Genomic DNA, 19,045 nt, shown 5'->3' on the forward strand with positions numbered 1-19,045 from the left:
TTGTGTAGCTTTGAGTAATTATCGGTTAGCTAGCCAGCTATTCTCGCCTGCCGCGCTGCCGTCCTCCTACCTAGCCAACACTGCTAGCTAACACTGCTAGCTAGCCAACTTCTACCGAACAGCAGCACTGTAGAAACTTACATTACAACGGAACGACTTGATTAGCGTAGTGTTAGCTAGTTGTCTTTACTGTCCTTGTATCCATGATAATTGTGTAGTTTAGAGAAATTTAGAGAAATTGTCGAGGTCACCTAGCCAGCTTCACTTTCAACAACGCAGCCACTGCTAGCCAGGCTACTTCACCAGCCAGCAGTACTATATCATTTTAGTCAATTAGATCTTTTATTTTATTTATTTATTTTTTTGCAACGTAAGCTTAACTTTCTGAACATTCGAGTCGTGTAGCCCACTTGTCATTCTAATCTCCTTTGCTTTAGCGTAGCCTCTTCTGTAGCCTGTCAACTATGTGTCTGTCTATCCCTGTTCTCTCCTCTCTGCACAGACCATACAAACGCTTCACACCGCGTGGCCGCGCCCACCCTAACCTGGTGGTCCCAGCCCGCACGACCCACGTGGAGTTCCAGGTCTCCGGTAGCCTCTGGAACTGCCGATCCGCGGCCAACAAGGCAGAGCTCATCTCAGCCTATGCGTCCCTCCAGTCCCTCGACTTCTTGGCACTGACGGAAACATGGCTCACCACAGATAACACTGCTACTCCTACTGCTCTCTCTTCGTCTGCCCACGTGTTCTCGCACACCCCGAGAGCTTCTGGTCAGCGGGGTGGTGGCACCGGGATCCTCATCTCTCCCAAGTGGTCATTCTCTCTTTCTCCCCTTACCCATCTGTCTATCGCCTCCTTTGAATTCCATGCTGTCACAGTTACCAGCCCTTTCAAGCTTAACATCCTTATCATTTATCGCCCTCCAGGTTCCCTTGGAGAGTTCATCAATGAGCTTGATGCCTTGATAAGCTCCTTTCCTGAGGACGGCTCACCTCTCACAGTTCTGGGTGACTTTAACCTCCCCATGTCTACCTTTGACTCATTCCTCTCTGCCTCCTTCTTTCCACTCCTCTCCTCTTTTGACCTCACCCTCTCACCTTCCCCCCCTACTCACAAGGCAGGCAATACGCTTGACCTCATCTTTACTAGATGCTGTTCTTCCACTAACCTCATTGCAACTCCCCTCCAAGTCTCCGACCACTACCTTGTATCCTTTTCCCTCTCGCTCTCATCCAACACTTCCCACACTGCCCCTACTCGGATGGTATCGCGCCGTCCCAACCTTCGCTCTCTCTCCCCCGCTACTCTCTCCTCTTCCATCCTATCATCTCTTCCCTCTGCCCAAACCTTCTCCAACCTATCTCCTGATTCTGCCTCCTCAACCCTCCTCTCCTCCCTTTCTGCATCCTTTGACTCTCTATGTCCCCTATCCTCCAGGCCGGCTCGGTCCTCCCCTCCCGCTCCGTGGCTCGACGACTCATTGCGAGCTCACAGAACAGGGCTCCGGGCAGCCGAGCGGAAATGGAGGAAAACTCGCCTCCCTGCGGACCTGGCATCCTTCCACTCCCTCCTCTCTACATTTTCCTCTTCTGTCTCTGCTGCTAAAGCCACTTTCTACCACTCTAAATTCCAAGCATCTGCCTCTAACCCTAGGAAGCTCTTTGCCACCTTCTCCTCCCTCCTGAATCCTCCTCCCCCTCCCCCCCTCCTCCCTCTCTGCAGACGACTTCGTCAACCATTTTGAAAAGAAGGTCGACGACATCCGATCCTCGTTTGCTAAGTCAAACGACACCGCTGGTTCTGCTCACACTGCCCTACCCTGTGCTTTGACCTCTTTCTCCCCTCTCTCTCCAGATGAAATCTCGCGTCTTGTGACGGCCGGCCGCCCAACAACCTGCCCGCTTGACCCTATCCCCTCCTCTCTTCTCCAGACCATTTCCGGAGACCTTCTCCCTTACCTCACCTCGCTCATCAACTCATCCTTGACCGCTGGCTACGTCCCTTCCGTCTTCAAGAGAGCGAGAGTTGCACCCCTTCTGAAAAAACCTACACTCGATCCCTCCGATGTCAACAACTACAGACCAGTATCCCTTCTTTCTTTTCTCTCCAAAACTCTTGAACGTGCCGTCCTTGGCCAGCTCTCCTGCTATCTCTCTCAGAATGACCTTCTTGATCCAAATCAGTCAGGTTTCAAGACTAGTCACTCAACTGAGACTGCTCTTCTCTGTATCACGGAGGCGCTCCGCACTGCTAAAGCTAACTCTCTCTCCTCTGCTCTCATCCTTCTAGACCTATCGGCTGCCTTCGATACTGTGAACCATCAGATCCTCCTCTCCACCCTCTCCGAGTTGGGCATCTCCGGCGCGGCCCACGCTTGGATTGCGTCCTACCTGACAGGTCGCTCCTACCAGGTGGCGTGGCGAGAATCTGTCTCCTCACCACGCGCTCTCACCACTGGTGTCCCCCAGGGCTCTGTTCTAGGCCCTCTCCTATTCTCGCTATACACCAAGTCACTTGGCTCTGTCATAACCTCACATGGTCTCTCCTATCACTGCTATGCAGACGACACACAATTAATCTTCTCCTTTCCCCCTTCTGATGACCAGGTGGCGAATCGCATCTCTGCATGTCTGGCAGACATATCAGTGTGGATGACGGATCACCACCTCAAGCTGAACCTCGGCAAGACGGAGCTGCTCTTCCTCCCGGGGAAGGACTGCCCGTTCCATGATCTCGCCATCACGGTTGACAACTCCATTGTGTCCTCCTCCCAGAGCGCTAAGAACCTTGGCGTGATCCTGGACAACACCCTGTCGTTCTCAACTAACATCAAGGCGGTGGCCCGTTCCTGTAGGTTCATGCTCTACAACATCCGCAGAGTACGACCCTGCCTCACACAGGAAGCGGCGCAGGTCCTAATCCAGGCACTTGTCATCTCCCGTCTGGATTACTGCAACTCGCTGTTGGCCGGGCTCCCTGCCTGTGCCATCAAACCCCTACAACTCATCCAGAACGCCGCAGCCCGTCTGGTGTTCAACCTTCCCAAGTTCTCTCACGTCACCCCGCTCCTCCGCTCTCTCCACTGGCTTCCAGTTGAAGCTCGCATCCGCTACAAGACCATGGTGCTTGCCTACGGAGCTGTGAGGGGAACGGCACCTCAGTACCTTCAGGCTCTGATCAGGCCCTACACCCAAACAAGGGCTCTGCGTTCATCCACCTCTGGCCTGCTCGCCTCCCTACCACTGAGGAAGTACAGTTCCCGCTCAGCCCAGTCAAAACTGTTCGCTGCTCTGGCACCCCAATGGTGGAACAAACTCCCCCACGACGCCAGGACAGCGGAGTCAATCACCACCTTCCGGAGACACCTGAAACCCCACCTCTTCAAGGAATACCTAGGATAAAGCAATCCTTCTGCCCCCCCCCCCCCCCCCCCTTAAAAGATTTAGATGCACTATTGTAAAGTGGCTGTTCCACTGGATGTCATTAGGTGAATGCACCAATTTGTAAGTCGCTCTGGATAAGAGCGTCTGCTAAATGACTTAAATGTAAATGTAAAATCACACAGGTGCACCTTGTGACACCTGGGACATTTTTTTTTTTTTTACAATTTGCATTTTCGTCAAACACCACAATGCCACAGATGTCTCAAGTTGAGGGAGTGTGCAATTGGCATACTGACTGCTGGAATGTCCACCAGAGCATTAGATACATGGTCTACACATACTGAGACAAAGGGGTGCTGTTTCGCACACTCAATGCTTTATCTTAGATTGATGCATCTTTCTGTCGTTGTGCGTCTCGGTCAAATAAATTATAAATATTTCAATATTTTATTTGGACAGGCAAGGAGGTAGTGGTGGGGGCAGGCCCGCCCATTACGGCAACATTTATTACCGGTAATAAATCCTAGACAATAGTGCAGCTCCACTACCGGCTGCTTAGGCTAATAAGAGGGAGGCTTGCACTACCGGTGCTGGCACATGCGCAGATCAAATACACAGCTAGAATGCTGATTCATCTGTTTACATGTCCTAATAATTCTAAAGATTGCTCAGAAAACCAGGTGTTTTAATCAGCGTATGCTTGCTTTGTTTCTGACCTTTTACGCCGATTAAGATAAGCAGAGTAAAGTGGTTTAATGACTATTGCCATGCTCTGCCTACTGCCATAATCAGTTTAATATCGAATTATTAGTGTGCATGTAAACATACTCAATCACTGGCCAGCTAATCAATGAATCATCATAATTGTAGGGTTATTTTGAGGGCTACATGGAGTATTCTTCGGGGAATTATTAAATGCATTAGACAGTGGCAATGAAATATAACGAAATAGTCATCTCTATATGAGCAATGTACTGTTACTTTGATGACGCAATCCCAATACCATTTATTTTCTAATTTCCTTCATCTGCACTGATCTGGAAACATGGGACAGGAAGTCCAATATGAATTTACCTTTATCTGTTCAGTTCTCTCAGAAGGAGACAAGGAAGCGATTTCCAATCTATCTAGATGCAGCCTGGTCACAAGAGGAGGGTGACCACAGGCTATCTCCAAGAAAGTCCTAAATAGCCTCAAGCAAGAGAAAACTGAAGAGAAAAAAAACTGGGTAAATCAATGAGTATCCAAATGTTACAGCACAGAAGATACCGACCCTACCAGTACGCTTGTTTACTGAGCTGCACTGGGTCGTAGCGCAATCATGGTTACATTAAGACACTGTGGAGCCGGCACCAGATATGTTCCGAAAAAATGATCCCTTTATCCACACTGCTCCATCCAGAAGATTGAAATACTGCTAGCTAGCAGTAGCCACAGCAGCCATTATGGAATAGCACGTCGCAATGAACAATGTTCCAAAATGGTTGAGGTGGCTACTGTTAGCTAGCATAAGGACAAAAAGGCCAGTTTCCGGGAAAACCAGCAGTATTTCAAGCTTCTCGATGTATCAGTGTGGATAAAGGTAACATTGAGTACACAGGCATATCCCATTCCTACACTGAAGTACGTTTTCCGACCCATATCTCACGCCAGGCTTCACGGTGTCTTAATAATGTAACCATGATTGCATTCTGACCACAGTCCAGCTCACTAAAAAAGCATAACGGTAGGGTCAGTATCTTCTGTTCTCCTTTTGCTGATGTTGGTGAACATGGCTGGCTGACTGGGCTTCTATTTCACAGTCAAATTAAGTCAGCAGTTTGCAGTCATGCCTAATCAAATACTGGTCCATTGCTGCCATCTACCGTAACAGACATTCTTCAGGAAACAAACAGTTTCATTGATGAAACAGTCAAACAGTATTATGCTGAGCTCAGATCCAGATGGCAGCGTGAAGAGATTTATCAGAATAATAATAATATTAATAAAGAGTGACTTGTGTCCAGTTAAAAATGAATTGTTTTAATCATGTCTTAATGGACTCATTAACCTTTACATAAAATATTCTCTTCTCTCAAGACAAAAAAAATGGCACAATGAAAATTTATCTTGGTGACATATCAACATGAAACATCAACTAAAATCCAAATGAACAGAGCATTTTGCTTACAACAAATGCCACTGGTATCAGCTGGTTCTGACTGCAGTTCCACTGAAAAACATCAAAAGACACCAGTTTTCGTGATCTAAAAATGACAGACAAAGAAGCATTCTTCTATTCATTTTCATTGTCAGAGTCTGGATCGGCTTTACACTTGACAGGTGATATCACTAACGTGACCTCCCCAGGTAAGATCGTCAGAGGGTATTTGCTGTTATTACCAAGATGCGGAGACTCTCTCAGTAAAAGTGTGTGTGGAAGTGTGTATATGTGTGGCATTATCAAGGTTAGAGAATGAGTGTTCCTTTGTCCCAGTCCAGCTGCACTCTAATTGTCCTGGTATAGTCTACAGTGAGGAGGATTTGGTCATTTGGTGGGGAAAAAGCTTTGTATGTACCATACAAGTGTGTTAAACCCCAGGACTGGTCTCTAGTCTTTATTTCTACCTTCCTCAGGGCAGACTCTGATAGAACACCCACCATCCACTCTTCATTTTCCCCAACCACAACGTCCTAAGTGTGTAAGCCTGAGTCAAAGCCCTCAGAGCCCAGGACCGAGGGCCATTTATCAAACCTCTCTGGCTTGTCAGGAAGCTGCATGCTGTGCTCCAAGTGTGTGCCAATGGGAAGATCATCAGACAGGACAATTTGTGAGTGGGCAGTGTTGGGGTCCAGAATCACAGGAGCTGAGTGGAAAGATCAGAGATACTTTAGTCTTAAATAAGTGGGTGATTTTTGTTGTTGTTGGTTTTCTCGTTGTTTGCAACCTCTTCGGTCTTCTTGTTGACACGACAATGGACGAGTCAAATTCCTAGTAGTTGTGTAATTCAGGGTAGTTCCCTACTCTCAGTGATGGAGTTAGCTTGTACATTACATAGTAACATTTGTATGCCCTAAGCGGTGGAATTAGCTTGAACATTACATAGTAACATTTGTATGCCCTAAGCGATGGAGTTAGCTTGTACATTACATAGTAACATTTGTATGCCCTAAGCGATGGAGTTAGCTTGTACATTAAATAGTAACATTTGTATGTCCTAAGCCTTAGGCAAAGGCACAGAAACCTGTTGGTTAGTGTGTACACCTGGGTACCAAGGCACATACCAGTGATAGTATTTTTCTGAAGAAATAAACTTCAGTGGGTAAAGTATTTACGAATGATGGGCACCGATATGGAGAAGGAAAAAAACGATATCAGTTGCATTTTTCCGAGTCGATATCAAGATCATATCGGTTTGTAGAAAATTAGGGTTGTCGAGTTAATGGCATTAGTTAGTCGCAATTTTAGAATTTGCTAAAATTTGGCCCTAAAAAATGTTTTTTTTTCCATAAAAAAAAGCAGTGCATTGAGTTACAGGCATACTATGTTTTGACTGTAAGGGACGGAACAACTAAATTATCTACATCTAAATGTTAATGTAATTTTACAATTAACAACACAAATGTCACTGTAACATACAGCTATTAATCCTCCCAATGTTTAAGAAGGCCTACTTCCTCTTATCAATGTTCTTGAAGTTGAACACTTGTGCACAGCACTTAAGTACTGTTAAAGCTTTAGGCATTCTAAATGAGTGTGACTATAGGGAAAAAAGAAATTGCTCTATGGATACAAAAGAACAAGGAGCTTTTAAACTTGTCCAACAATATTATGAAAACTCTGTAGCAATCTGTACTGTTCCGAACATTTTAATCTTACACTTTCCCTCCCTCCCACACCCGCTCTCTCACTTACTCTAGCTCTCACACACATCCTCTCACACAATCATACACACCCCACTCTGGCAAATGCAGCCTACTGTACCTTTGAAGCATCTCTTTGAGTAGCCCAAACTGGTCTCAGAGCATTTCATATTATTCTGTAAGTAAATCCAAGATACTCCATTTAGTATGATACGTTACATTTCGTATGGTCTGTATTCACTTGTGGTTGTCCATCACCCTTTTAGTATAATATGTTACATATTACAATTCGCATTATATATATGTATATATAATTTACGAATTATATTACAAATTCTCAAAATGTACAATATGTTACGAATTCTAGCTAGGTGACTAACATTAGCTTGGTTAGGGTTAAGTTTAGGAGTTAGGTTAAAGGGTTAGGGGAAGGGTTAGCTAACATGCTAAGTGGTAAGTAGTTAAAGTTGCTAATCAGCTAAAATGCTAAAGTTGTCCGTGATGAGATTCGAACTCACAACCTTTGGGCTGCTAGACATTCGCATTATACATCTACCCCGATAAACCACCCCCCTTTTTTTTGTTGAGTAGCCTATTCCTTTTCAGTTCTTCCTGTGCCATCCAAATTTGTGCATAGCCTAGTCATTGGTCAAGTTATCAGGGGCCTGTTGCACAAAACTAGGATAAGGGATTAAGCCAGGATATCTTGGTGATCCTGGCTCAATTGATCCGTAATCCGGTTGCACTAAAGATGGATAGGGGGCAGGAGGATATGTTATGGTATAAATTACCATGGAGATTTATTCTGTGGAGCTAGCCTGCTCCAGACCAGGCTAAATTCCAGGATCTATTTAATCTCATCCCTAATGTCAGTCAGCAGTCACCACAAATGGAAACCAATAGTTATTTCACTGCTCACTATACATTGTTATCACATATAACTAGACCCACTGTTATTATTTAAACGTTTGTGATCATTAATTTCAATGATTTTGGATAAAAAATGATTTTTAGATGATGTTGCTATCATTAGATAATTTACAGTTTCCCATAGACTATAAGGCTATATATAAAATGATAGAATATTAGGGCCACAGAGGGGAAAAAAACACAAGTCATAATATTGTAACCAGTTGTTTTAAAGGAGGACAGTTGTTAAAATGACAGATGTGGGGCATTTCGTGAAATTGTACTTCAGTATGGTTTCATAAACAAAGACATGCTGATGTGCCAGAATATTAAGTATCACATTGTCATAAGTATCAAAACTGTAAAAACAATATGTAGCTTTTCTGCAGAAAGAACCAGCCTCATAAATTTATGACTTTATCCTTTTTCTTCAGTGTGGCCCTAGTACTCTGTCATATAAACAAATACACATTCCATATGAATATAAAAACACAATGTGTAACATTATGTTCCTTTATTGAATAAGGACAAAACAAAGCAGGTAAACCATCAGCTCCTTTCGAAACTGAAGTCACAGTGACTCTACAAGATGGAAAGCACAGAATCCAAGCATATTATACAAAATGATACATACACATTCAAAGGTCTGTATATAACACACCCTGCATGTCTGCACACTAAAATAAATGCAGGACAAATCCATACACATCAACTGAACAGACAAATGAATGGATGCAGTAGCCTCCCTGCAGCCTTGTATTACACACAGTATACCGCACAAACATCATAAGAGGCCAAATTCGTCAAAAAACAAACCCAAAAAAACCCAAATTCCTCTGCCACCGCAGGACATATTTAACCAAAATTGAAAGCACACATACTAACTAAAATAATTCAACACATATTGGTCCCTCAGCAGCCGACCACTGTCGTCATCAGGGAAGATTGCCGGATTGTCCCAGTCCATGGCTGGTGGCACTCTGGGGGCCCTCTCCTTCCTCAGGCAGGCCACATTGTGGAGGACAGCACAAGCCACAGTAATATCACATGCCCTAACAGGGCTGACCCTTAATTTGTGAAGGCAGTGAAAGCGTGCCTTCAGGAGGCCAAAGGTCATTTCAACTCTGGCCCTGGTCCTGGCATGGGCATGGTTGTAGGCCTGCTGTGCTTCCTGGGGGTCTGTGAAAGGTGTCAGGAGAAAAGGCTGGCAGCCATACCCCCTGTCTCCCAGCAACACACCAGAGAATTCACCTGTCAACACAAAATCTCATCATTACTACCTCATAAACACAGTGATATTCTTGACACAGCCATGATGGTTATAAATAGGGGTTGTGTGGCTTACCTTGTGATAGGCACTGATAGATTTCAGAGGCCCGAAAGATTCTGGAGTCATGGACTGAGCCAGGCCATTTTGCCACAACATTGCTGATCACACAGTCAGCATTGCAGACCATCTGAAATCATAAGATGAGGAATATTACACCAATCAATGCACATCACTGGCAATGCAGAGTGTTCGTCAATGGACAATATCAAAAAGTTATGTTCACCTGAACATTAATGCTGTGAAAGGATTTCCTATTCACAAAATCGGCCTCATGGGCACCTGAGGGGGCTTTTATCCTTATGTGTGTGCAGTCCACTGCACCAATGACATTGGGGAAACCTGTCACACAAAGTAATGAGTATCCTACTATGTGTTAACAGTTGTCCTGTAATTTGTAGATCCTCTTACCTGCAATCCTATAGAACTCCTCTTTGATGTCACAGAGTCTTCTGTGGCCAGGGAAGGAGATGAAGACATCTGCTAATGCTTTGATAGCCAGACACACACTCCTTATTGTGCGGCAAATTGTGGCCTTGTTCAGCTGTTCTGCATCCCCCACTGAGTACAGGAAGGCTCCACTAGCAAAAAAGCGCAAGGCCACACAAACCATTTGCTCCACACTCAGTGCATGGCTCCGTGCAGTGCGGTGCTTAATCCTGGGACCCAGTAGTCTGCATAGATACCTGATGCCATCTGCAGAAAACCTGTATCTTTCATATAGATGGTCATCAGGGAAGGCCAGTGGGTCCAACCGGTCCCTGAAGACCCTTTCTCGCCTGAAGGCTCTCCTCAGCACAAGTGCTTCTTCATCCACCACATCTCGCACGAATGGGCATGCCATCGTCAGAGCAGAAAGGAACACACAATTTTGGGCCTTCATATAGGCTAGTGGCCACACCTGGTGCTGGGGGGGTGGGCAAAAGAGGGCGATGCCTTATAGCGATGACTTGGTTGTACTGATTGCTGGGGAAATAAAAAAAAACTTAGAAAGATGCCACCGTCCTGTGTGCTCACAATAAGAGCTCATATGTCATGGCTCACTTGACTTTACGAGAATATACCTAATTTTTATTTTGAGCTGTGTCATCTTCTTGGAGCTGGGGGAGGAAAGAAAAATAATGATTAATACATTTGTGTTACAGTTAGCATACAGTGTACATTGAAGGCATATCTCACCTCCCTCTCAAGTTTTTTTATTTCAAGGTCCAGTTTCCTAATTGTCCTCTTTTTTATTTCGGACTCCAGTGCAAGATTTTCCATCTTTTTCTTCTTGTACTGAATGTCTATGTCTGCCAGTTCTATTTGGCGCCGGAGGTGGTTGCCATACAACTTTTTGATAGCTTGTGAGCTCTGTGAACACAATACAATTAGCGCAGCTGGAATTTGGCAGGATGTGGTGTCCTTTTATTAATACGCACTATGTTGCCAGGCTGGTTTTCCCACTGTATAGCATCTGGGTCCTGTAAAAGAAATTAGATTTTTTGATTTTGATGAGGACTCCTCACCATTGTAGAGTAAATAGTACTTCTTCTGGAATCCAGAGAGATGGTCTCCTCCTCATCATCGTCTCCATCATGTGCTGTTGCTGCTGCACTGGGGTCTTCACCCTATCACATTTAATCGGATTCATATTGAAGCTAGTAGACAAGACATGCCAGGCCTACAGTATGCCTTTGATGGAGTACTCACTGGATCAGCATCGTCTGGTGCTTGTGCTGGTGGCTCTAACAGGAACACAGTGCTGCCAGACACTGCAAGGCAATAGGTAAACCAAAGTCAGACAGTCCAAATTGATTCAATATGAATGTGGTTGTATCCCATGTAGAGATGGAAGGACATACCTTGAATGAAGCGGGTGGCATCTTGGGAGGAACCTATGCTCGTCTCTTTCCCCCCAGGGATCCCCTCTAAGACGGGCCTGCCTTTATTTAGCTCCAAGGCCATGTCCTCTGCTGGGGTAAGGTCAGCCTTTGGTGACCCACCACCCGTGCCTTGTCTGTGGGTATTCTTTTTCACTGCTAAAACAGTACAGACAATGTGTGAGCAGGCACCTTCTGGGTACAATATATGCTTGTGCTTTGTTAAATATTAGTCAGGGACCATACCATTCTGCAGAATGTTCTTGTATTTGATTTTGACCTGCTGCCATGTCCGTTTTGGCCCGTTCATGTTTAATCTACACACACACACACACACACACACACACACACACACACACACACACACATTTAATGGAGTCACACTGCAAAAAATTACTTGGTATTTTTGTCTTGTTTTCAGTAAAAATATCAAAAAATTTATCATAGCTTTATACAGTGTGATGGAGTTAGTTTACACAATTTCACTCATATCTGCAGTGCATTTCAATTAAAAATTTAACCGTTTCATAATTACAGTACAACTGCATTTTTGGAGATGTGAATTAAATATTTGAATTGTAATTGTGATGTTTCAGCGGAGCGGTGAGTGTGTAATTGTGCACTACTTACGCATTCAGGCGGTCTGCAATACTTTTTCTCTTTGCTTTATCACTGTGGCGGTGTTGCCTTTCTTCTTAATTATATCTTTTACCTCCTCGTATGCCTCCATGAGGATTTGTGCTTCCGACGGGGAAAAGTACGCGGCTCTAGTTGCCATGGTAAATCAGTTAATCTGTGATCTGTGGCGGGGTCTATTTGAGTGAGCCGTGAGCGCGCACCTATCCAGGATTGGTTTCACCTGGCTTAATGAATCCGTGTCTGCTCATCCTGGCTTGGTCTTTGTGCAACCAATTAAGCCTGGACGCACATGTTTTGGCTTCATTGAGCTCAGCTGAGTCATTTATCCCGGATGTCTTAATTCTACTTTTGTGCAACAGGCCCCAGGTTTCTAGCTAGCTAGGTAACATGACTAGCTAGATAAACAATGTTTATTATCAAACCCAAAAATACCGTCTTGCGACTAGTTTAAAACGGCCCACGACATGCTCATGAATTCATGACAGAAAGAAAAAAAACATATCTCCGGCAATATTGGGCATAACTTTTACATGATTTTGGCAAGAGGCACACAGTCTTCAGAAATGTTAAGGGGTTGTCACTAGTTACCATAGCCACAAAGTCATAAACACCACCTATTTCAAATGTTTGTTTTCATGAAAGCAAATTTGTTATCATACATGTTTACGATATATAGGCTATATCGTAAAATGTAATGAAAACAAAAATTTGCTTTTGGTCTTAATTTAAGGTTAGGCATAAGGTTAGCGGTGTGGTTAATGTTAGGTTTAGCCAATTTTGCCGTGGTAACTGCAAAACTGGCTGTGGTAACTATAGACACAATAATGTAAAGGCGCAAGCATTGACTGTAGGCAAGGACTATGGATATACTGGCAAGATTACATGTCTCTCCGCCCTAACAATGGGAATTGTCTCTCCGCCCTAACAATGGGAATCGTAGTCCACAAAGCAGAACAGCAGGATGTCTAGCTCCCGGCTATCCTTCCTTTGGATTGGTGGATACATCTCAATATTGTAATCCTTTTTTGAATATTTGATCAAGGTTGTTGACGTCAACCGCCTGTATTCAATGGAGATAAACGCTATGCTACTAGCCTCATACTACGACTATGCATAGCCACCTAAAGACAACTCCAATATGAAGTATTTTTTCTCAAAATTGCCATGATGTCACGTGTCATATACAGTGCATTCGGAAAGTATTCAGACAACAAAAATGTGAAAAACAATTCAAGTTACGTTACAGCCTTATTCTAAAAGAGATACAATTATGTTATTTCCTTATCAATCTACACACAATATACCCCAAAATGTTGAAGCGAAAACAGGTTTAGACATTTTTGCAAATGTATTAAAAAGAAAAAGACAGAAATACCTTATTTACATAAGTATTCAGACACATATCATATCAACCATATCTGAAGCTCTCTATCAATCAGGCCTTTATGGTAGTGGCCAGATGGAAGCCACTCCTCAAATCAAAATCACATTTTATTTGTCACATACACATGCTTAGCAGATGTTATTGCGGGTGTAGTGAAATGCTTGTGTTTCTAGCTCCAACAGTGCAGTAATATCTAACAATTCACACAAACTAAAAGTAAAAGAATGGAATTAAGGAAAATGTCAAAATTAGGATGAGCAATGTCAGAGTGGCATAGTGTTCCATTATTAAAGTGGCCAGTGATTTCAAGTCTATGTATATGGGGCAGCAGCCTCTAAGGTGCAGGGTTACGTAACTAGGTGGAAGCCGCCTAGTGATGGCTATTTAACAGATGGCCTTGAGATAGAAGCTGTTTTTCAGTCTCTCGGTCACAGCTTTGATGCACCTGTACTGACCTCGCCTTCTGGATGATAGTGGGGTGAACAGGCAGTGACTAGAGTGATTGTTGTTCTTGATGATCTTTTTGGCCTTCCTGTGACATCGGGTGGTGTAGGTGTCCTGAAGGGCAGGTAGTTTGCCCCCGGTGATGCGTTGGGCAGACCTCACCACCCTCTGGAGAACCCTGCGGTTGCAGGCAGTGCAGTTGCCATACCAGGCGGTGATACAACCCGACAGGATGCTCTCAATTGTGCATCTGTAAAAGTTTGTGAGGGTTTTAGGTGCCAAGCCAAATTTATTCAGTCACATGACAGCCCGCTTGGAGTTTTCCAAAAGGCACCAAAAGAACTCACAGACCATGAGAAACAAGATTCTCTGGTCTGATGAAACCAAGATTGAACTCTTTGGCCTGAATGTCAAGCATCACATCTGGAGGAAACCTGGCATCATCCCAATGGTGTAGCATGGTGGTGGAAACATCATGCTGTGGGGATGTTTTTCAGCGGAAGGGACTGGGAGACTAGTCAGGATCGAGGGAAAGATAAACGGAGCAAAGTACAGAGAGATCCTTGATGAAAACCTGCTCCAGAGCGCTGAGGACCTCAGACGGGATCGAAACAAACAACCAAGACAACGCAGGAGTGGCTTCGGGACAAGTCTCGGAATGTCCTTGAGTGGCCCAGCCAGAGCTCGGACTTGAACCCGATCTAACATCTATGGAGAGACCTGAAAATAGCTGTGCTGTGATGCTCCCCATCCAACCTGACAGAGCTTGAGAGGATCTGCAGAGAAGAATGGGAGAAACTCCCCAAATACAGGTGTGCCAAGCTTGTAGCGTCATACCCAAGAAGACTAAAAGCTGCAATCGCTGCCAAAGGTGCTTCAACAAAGTACTGAGTAAAGGGTCTGAACACTTATTTAAATGTTATCAGTTTTTACTTTTACTGTTTTTGCTTTGAAATTATGGGGCATTGTGTGTAGATTGAGGGGGGGGGGGGGAATTTAATCAATTTTACTATAAGGCTGTAACGTAACAAAATGTGGAAAAAGTGGTCTGAATATGGTCTGAATATTTTCTGAATGCACTGTATTGTAACGTTCGTCGTCTGGAGAAGGAGAGGAGGACCAAGGTGCAGCGTGGTAAGTGTTCATTATTTTAATTAAAATATGAAACACTTGAAAAAACGATAAACGAACAGTCCTGTAAGGTGAACACACAAAACAGAAAACAACCACCCACAAACACAGGTGGGAACAGGCTACCTAAGTATGATTCTCAATCAGAGTCAACGATAGACAGCTGCCTCTGATTGAGAACCATACCAGGCCAAACACATAGAAATACAAAACAAGGACAACATAGAACACCAGACATAGAATGCCCACCCAAACTCACGCCCTGACCAACCAAAAATAGACATAAAAAGGCTCTCTACGGTCAGGGCGTGACATGTATATATACAGTGCCCGTCAAAAGATTGGACAAACCTACTCATTCCAGGGTTTTTCTTTATTTTGACTATTTTCTACATTGTAGAATAATAGTGACGACATCAAAACTATGAAATAACACATATGGAATCATATAATAACCAAAAAAGTGTTAAACAAATCAAAAAATATTTTATATTTGAGATTCTTCAAAGTAGCCACCCTTTGCCTGGATGACAGCTTTGCACACTCTTGGCATTCTCTCAACCAGCTTCATGAGGTAGTCACCTGGAATGCATTTCAATTAACAGGTGTGCCTTGTGAAGTTAATTTGTTCAATTTCTTTCCTTTTTAATGCGTTTCATTCAATTAGTTGTGTTATGACAAGGTGTTATGAATACAGAAGATAGCCCTTTTTGGTAAAAGACCAAGTCTATATTATGGCAAGAACAGCTCAAATAAGCAAAGAGAAACGACAGTCGATCATTACTTTAAGACATGAAGGTCAGTTAATGCGGAAAATTTCAAGAACTTTGAACTTTTCTTCAAGTGCAGTCGCAAAAACCATCAAGCGCTATGATGAATCTGGCTCTCATGAGGACTGCCACAGGAAAGGAAGAACCAGTTACCTCTGCTGCAGAGGATAAGTTCATTACAGTTTTCAGCACCTCAGATTGCAGCCCAAATAAATGCTTCACATAGTTCAAGTAACAGACTCATCTTCGGGGGAGAATCAGTGCTTCATGGTCGAATTGCTGCAAAGAAACCACTACTAAAGGACACCAATAATAAGAAGAGACTTGCTTGGGCCAAGAAACACGAGCAATGGACATTAGAGCGGTGGAAATATGTCCTTTGGTCTGATGAGTGCAAATTTGAGATTTTTGGTTCCAACCGTCGTGTCTTTGTGAGACGTAGAGTAGGTGAACGGATATTCTCTGCATGTGTGGTTCCCACTGTGAAGCATGGAGGAGGAGGTGTGATGGTGCTTTTCTGGTGACACTGTCGGTGCTTTATTTAGAATTCAAGGCACACTTAACCAGCATGACAACCACAGCATTCTGCAGCGATACGCCATCCCATCTGGTTTGCGCTTAGTGGGACTATCATTTGTTTTTCAACAGGACAATATGACCCAAAACACATCTCCAGGCTGTATAAGGGCTATTTGACCAAGAAGGAGAGTGATGGAGTGCTGCATCAGATGACCTGGCCTCCACAATCACCCGACTTCAACCCAATTGAGATGGTTTGGGTTGAGTTGGACCGCAGAGTGAAGGAAAAGCATCCTTCAGAGTGAAGTGCTCAGCATATGTGGGTACTCTTCAAGACTGTTGGAAAAGCATTCCTCATGAAGCTGGTTAAGAGAATGTCAAAGCTGTCATCAAGGCAAAGTGTGGCTACATTTTTATTTGTTTAACACTTTTTTGGTTACTACATGATTCCATATGTGTTATTTCTTGGTTTTGATGTCTTCACTATTATTCTACAATGTAGAAAATAGTAAAAATAAAGAAAAACCCTAGAATGAGTAGGTGTGTCCAAACTTTTGACCGGTACTGCACATACACACATCAGTACACTCGTAACAATTTTGGCATTAAGAAACTTCTATTCGATCAAATAAATCTCATGAGGAAAATAACCCATTCAGTTTTTTGTTGACCAAATTCGACACTCTCATTGATCTCCATTACAAACACTCCTTACCTGGTGGGCAAAAAAAAGTTGAGAAAAAATGCCACCTGTTGGAGGGAAACAGATTTTCCGCCGAAAATCTGGTATGAGGATAGTAGCAAAGCACCTCTCCATTGAATACAGGCGGTTGACCTCAACAACCCTCATCGAGTATTCAAAAAAGGTTTACAATAATGAGATGTATCCACCAATCCAAAGAAAGGATAGGCAGGATCTAGAAAGGATAGGCAGGAGCTTTTTGGACAACGACTCCCATCGTTAGGGCGGAGAGACATGTATCTTGTCAGTATATCCATAATCTTTGGCCTCTCTTCCTCTCTGCTGTAGCTGTGTTCCGTGTCGTGTTCTGCGCCTAAAAGGGCCCGTGTGGAAACACGTGCGCTTAAAAAGTTCTGTGCGGTGAAGAAATGGAGAAATGGATTAATGGCATCAACAAAAATTGCGGCAAAAAAACATGTCACTCCTTAACAGGTTATTAACGTTAACAGCCCTATATAACATTTTCACTTTTCTGTTCACTTCCACAGTTCTGTGTAGTCCAGACAACTGCTTGCGGGTTGCCCATTGGGCCAGGTCAGGTTAACAGGAATAATAAACCTTTCACGATATGCCTTGCTCATATCAATATCATATCGAATTATCAATATTGGTGTCCACCACCAATATTTACTAAGATTAAAAAAATGGATACAAACTGTAAGTGACAATCCCATTCCTCTGCATCTTCTCCCAAGCTTTGAACTGCAGATTGCCCAGATGTTTAGCCACATCAATCAGTGCTCCTGAGACCAGCTGTGTATTTGGATCTAGCAGTGTGCACTGGGCTCTGGAAGAATATTCAGGAGTCAGTGGGGGTTGTGCTGTGGCGGTTCAGAACACACAGAGAAGAGAGACAGGATGCAGCTCACTTACCTTTCCATTCTAGTCTTGTAGTTATGCAGAAGAACAAACTACCAGATTAAATTCCGATATTTATCTATCACTATTTATCAGTATAAATGCACCAACAAATCATGTTAACTTAGAGCAGTCCTGACCTAAAGGAATGAGGTGTCTTCATCTCATAGCTCATCCTCTATAGCTTCAATTGTGTTTACAAGTGATGACATCTCTTGTCTCAACTGGTCAATCCTATTAACCCATTGCTGAAGTCTTCACAAACTGTTCCTGCCTCAGTGTGTCAATCCTGGCCTTCTCTTCATCTCTAAGAAACTCCTGAAACTCCTTGAATTCATGCTTGATCTCCATCTCTGTGTCTTGGAATTGTTTCTGTAGACAGTGTGAGAACTGTTATTACATTACGTTACTGTAATTCTCACATTTCATCCAGAAAACCAATTCCCTGGTCTGGTTGACAGACTTTGGTCTGATTTTAGCTATCCATCGGTACAGTAGTGAATGAATTAGTCCTACTACAGAGTCTAGCTGTGCAAAATTATGATTTAGCCATCTCTATGAAACATTTGGCAACCAAATGCAAACATAATTAAATATTGATTTAATACATTACTGCTGCTTTCTCTTATATTAAACTCAACGTCGTCCTACCTGAATGTGAGGCATTGTGGAAGTACAGATTTCTGTAGCTTCTTTGAAATACTTTAGCATCTCCTGTAAGGGTTTTAGTGCTCTCTGGAGTTCACCCTGAAACGAAAGAACACCTTATTTTACAGTAGAATAATCTGTATACAGTATTTATAAACACCTCACATAGAAAATGTATTATGTTCAATAAAAACGTGACTCTGTAAAACGCATGTCTTTACGTCGTTGTACCTTCTCCTTGAGGTCCTGAACATCTTCGTCTATGGGGCAGCAGTCATGACTCTTGTGTTTTCTAGAAGATTGACACACTAAACAGATGGGCTTCTTATCCTCCAGACAATAGTACTTGAATTTCTCACTATGCAGACTGCAGAGCACTTTAGACTCTCCTCAAGGTAGTGACAGACAGCTAATCATCTAGCTCTGAAGTTTACTTCAATTCCAGTACCTTGCGCCACCGCTATAACAAAAATACTGGACGCTTTCGTTTAGCGCGCACGCGCGTCACTGAGTACACCCCTAAACTCATTTGATTGGCTTGCGGCCAAAGTTACCATGGCAACGGAGCTACTACAGCTGCAAAGT

At 43.5% G+C, this 19,045-nt stretch overlaps 1 protein-coding gene and 1 long non-coding RNA gene across 2 annotated transcripts; both read right to left on the bottom strand.

The window, feature by feature from the left end:
• Positions 1-5,400: 5,400 nt before the first annotated feature.
• On the bottom strand, positions 5,401-18,899 carry LOC139552160 (uncharacterized). The gene is made up of 6 exons (XR_011670390.1): positions 18,692-18,899; positions 18,464-18,559; positions 17,828-18,184; positions 17,611-17,741; positions 7,349-7,403; positions 5,401-6,230 (listed from the first exon to the last, which is right to left on the bottom strand). It is a non-coding gene; the product is annotated as an uncharacterized lncRNA (long non-coding RNA).
• Positions 8,615-12,984, bottom strand: LOC139552157 (putative nuclease HARBI1). Its single transcript, XM_071363598.1, has 11 exons — positions 11,956-12,984; positions 11,572-11,642; positions 11,308-11,484; positions 11,156-11,217; positions 10,972-11,073; positions 10,643-10,816; positions 10,528-10,563; positions 9,875-10,429; positions 9,690-9,805; positions 9,482-9,593; positions 8,615-9,387 (listed from the first exon to the last, which is right to left on the bottom strand). Exons 8-11 carry the CDS (start codon positions 10,344-10,346, stop codon positions 9,017-9,019), a joined length of 1,071 nt encoding a protein of 356 aa, XP_071219699.1. The 5' UTR covers positions 10,347-10,429; positions 10,528-10,563; positions 10,643-10,816; positions 10,972-11,073; positions 11,156-11,217; positions 11,308-11,484; positions 11,572-11,642; positions 11,956-12,984; the 3' UTR covers positions 8,615-9,016.
• Positions 18,900-19,045: the final 146 nt, after the last annotated feature.

Source organism: Salvelinus alpinus, chromosome 24 (genome assembly GCF_045679555.1).
Source record: "Salvelinus alpinus chromosome 24, SLU_Salpinus.1, whole genome shotgun sequence".
In the NCBI taxonomy this organism is placed as follows: domain Eukaryota; kingdom Metazoa; phylum Chordata; class Actinopteri; order Salmoniformes; family Salmonidae; genus Salvelinus; species Salvelinus alpinus.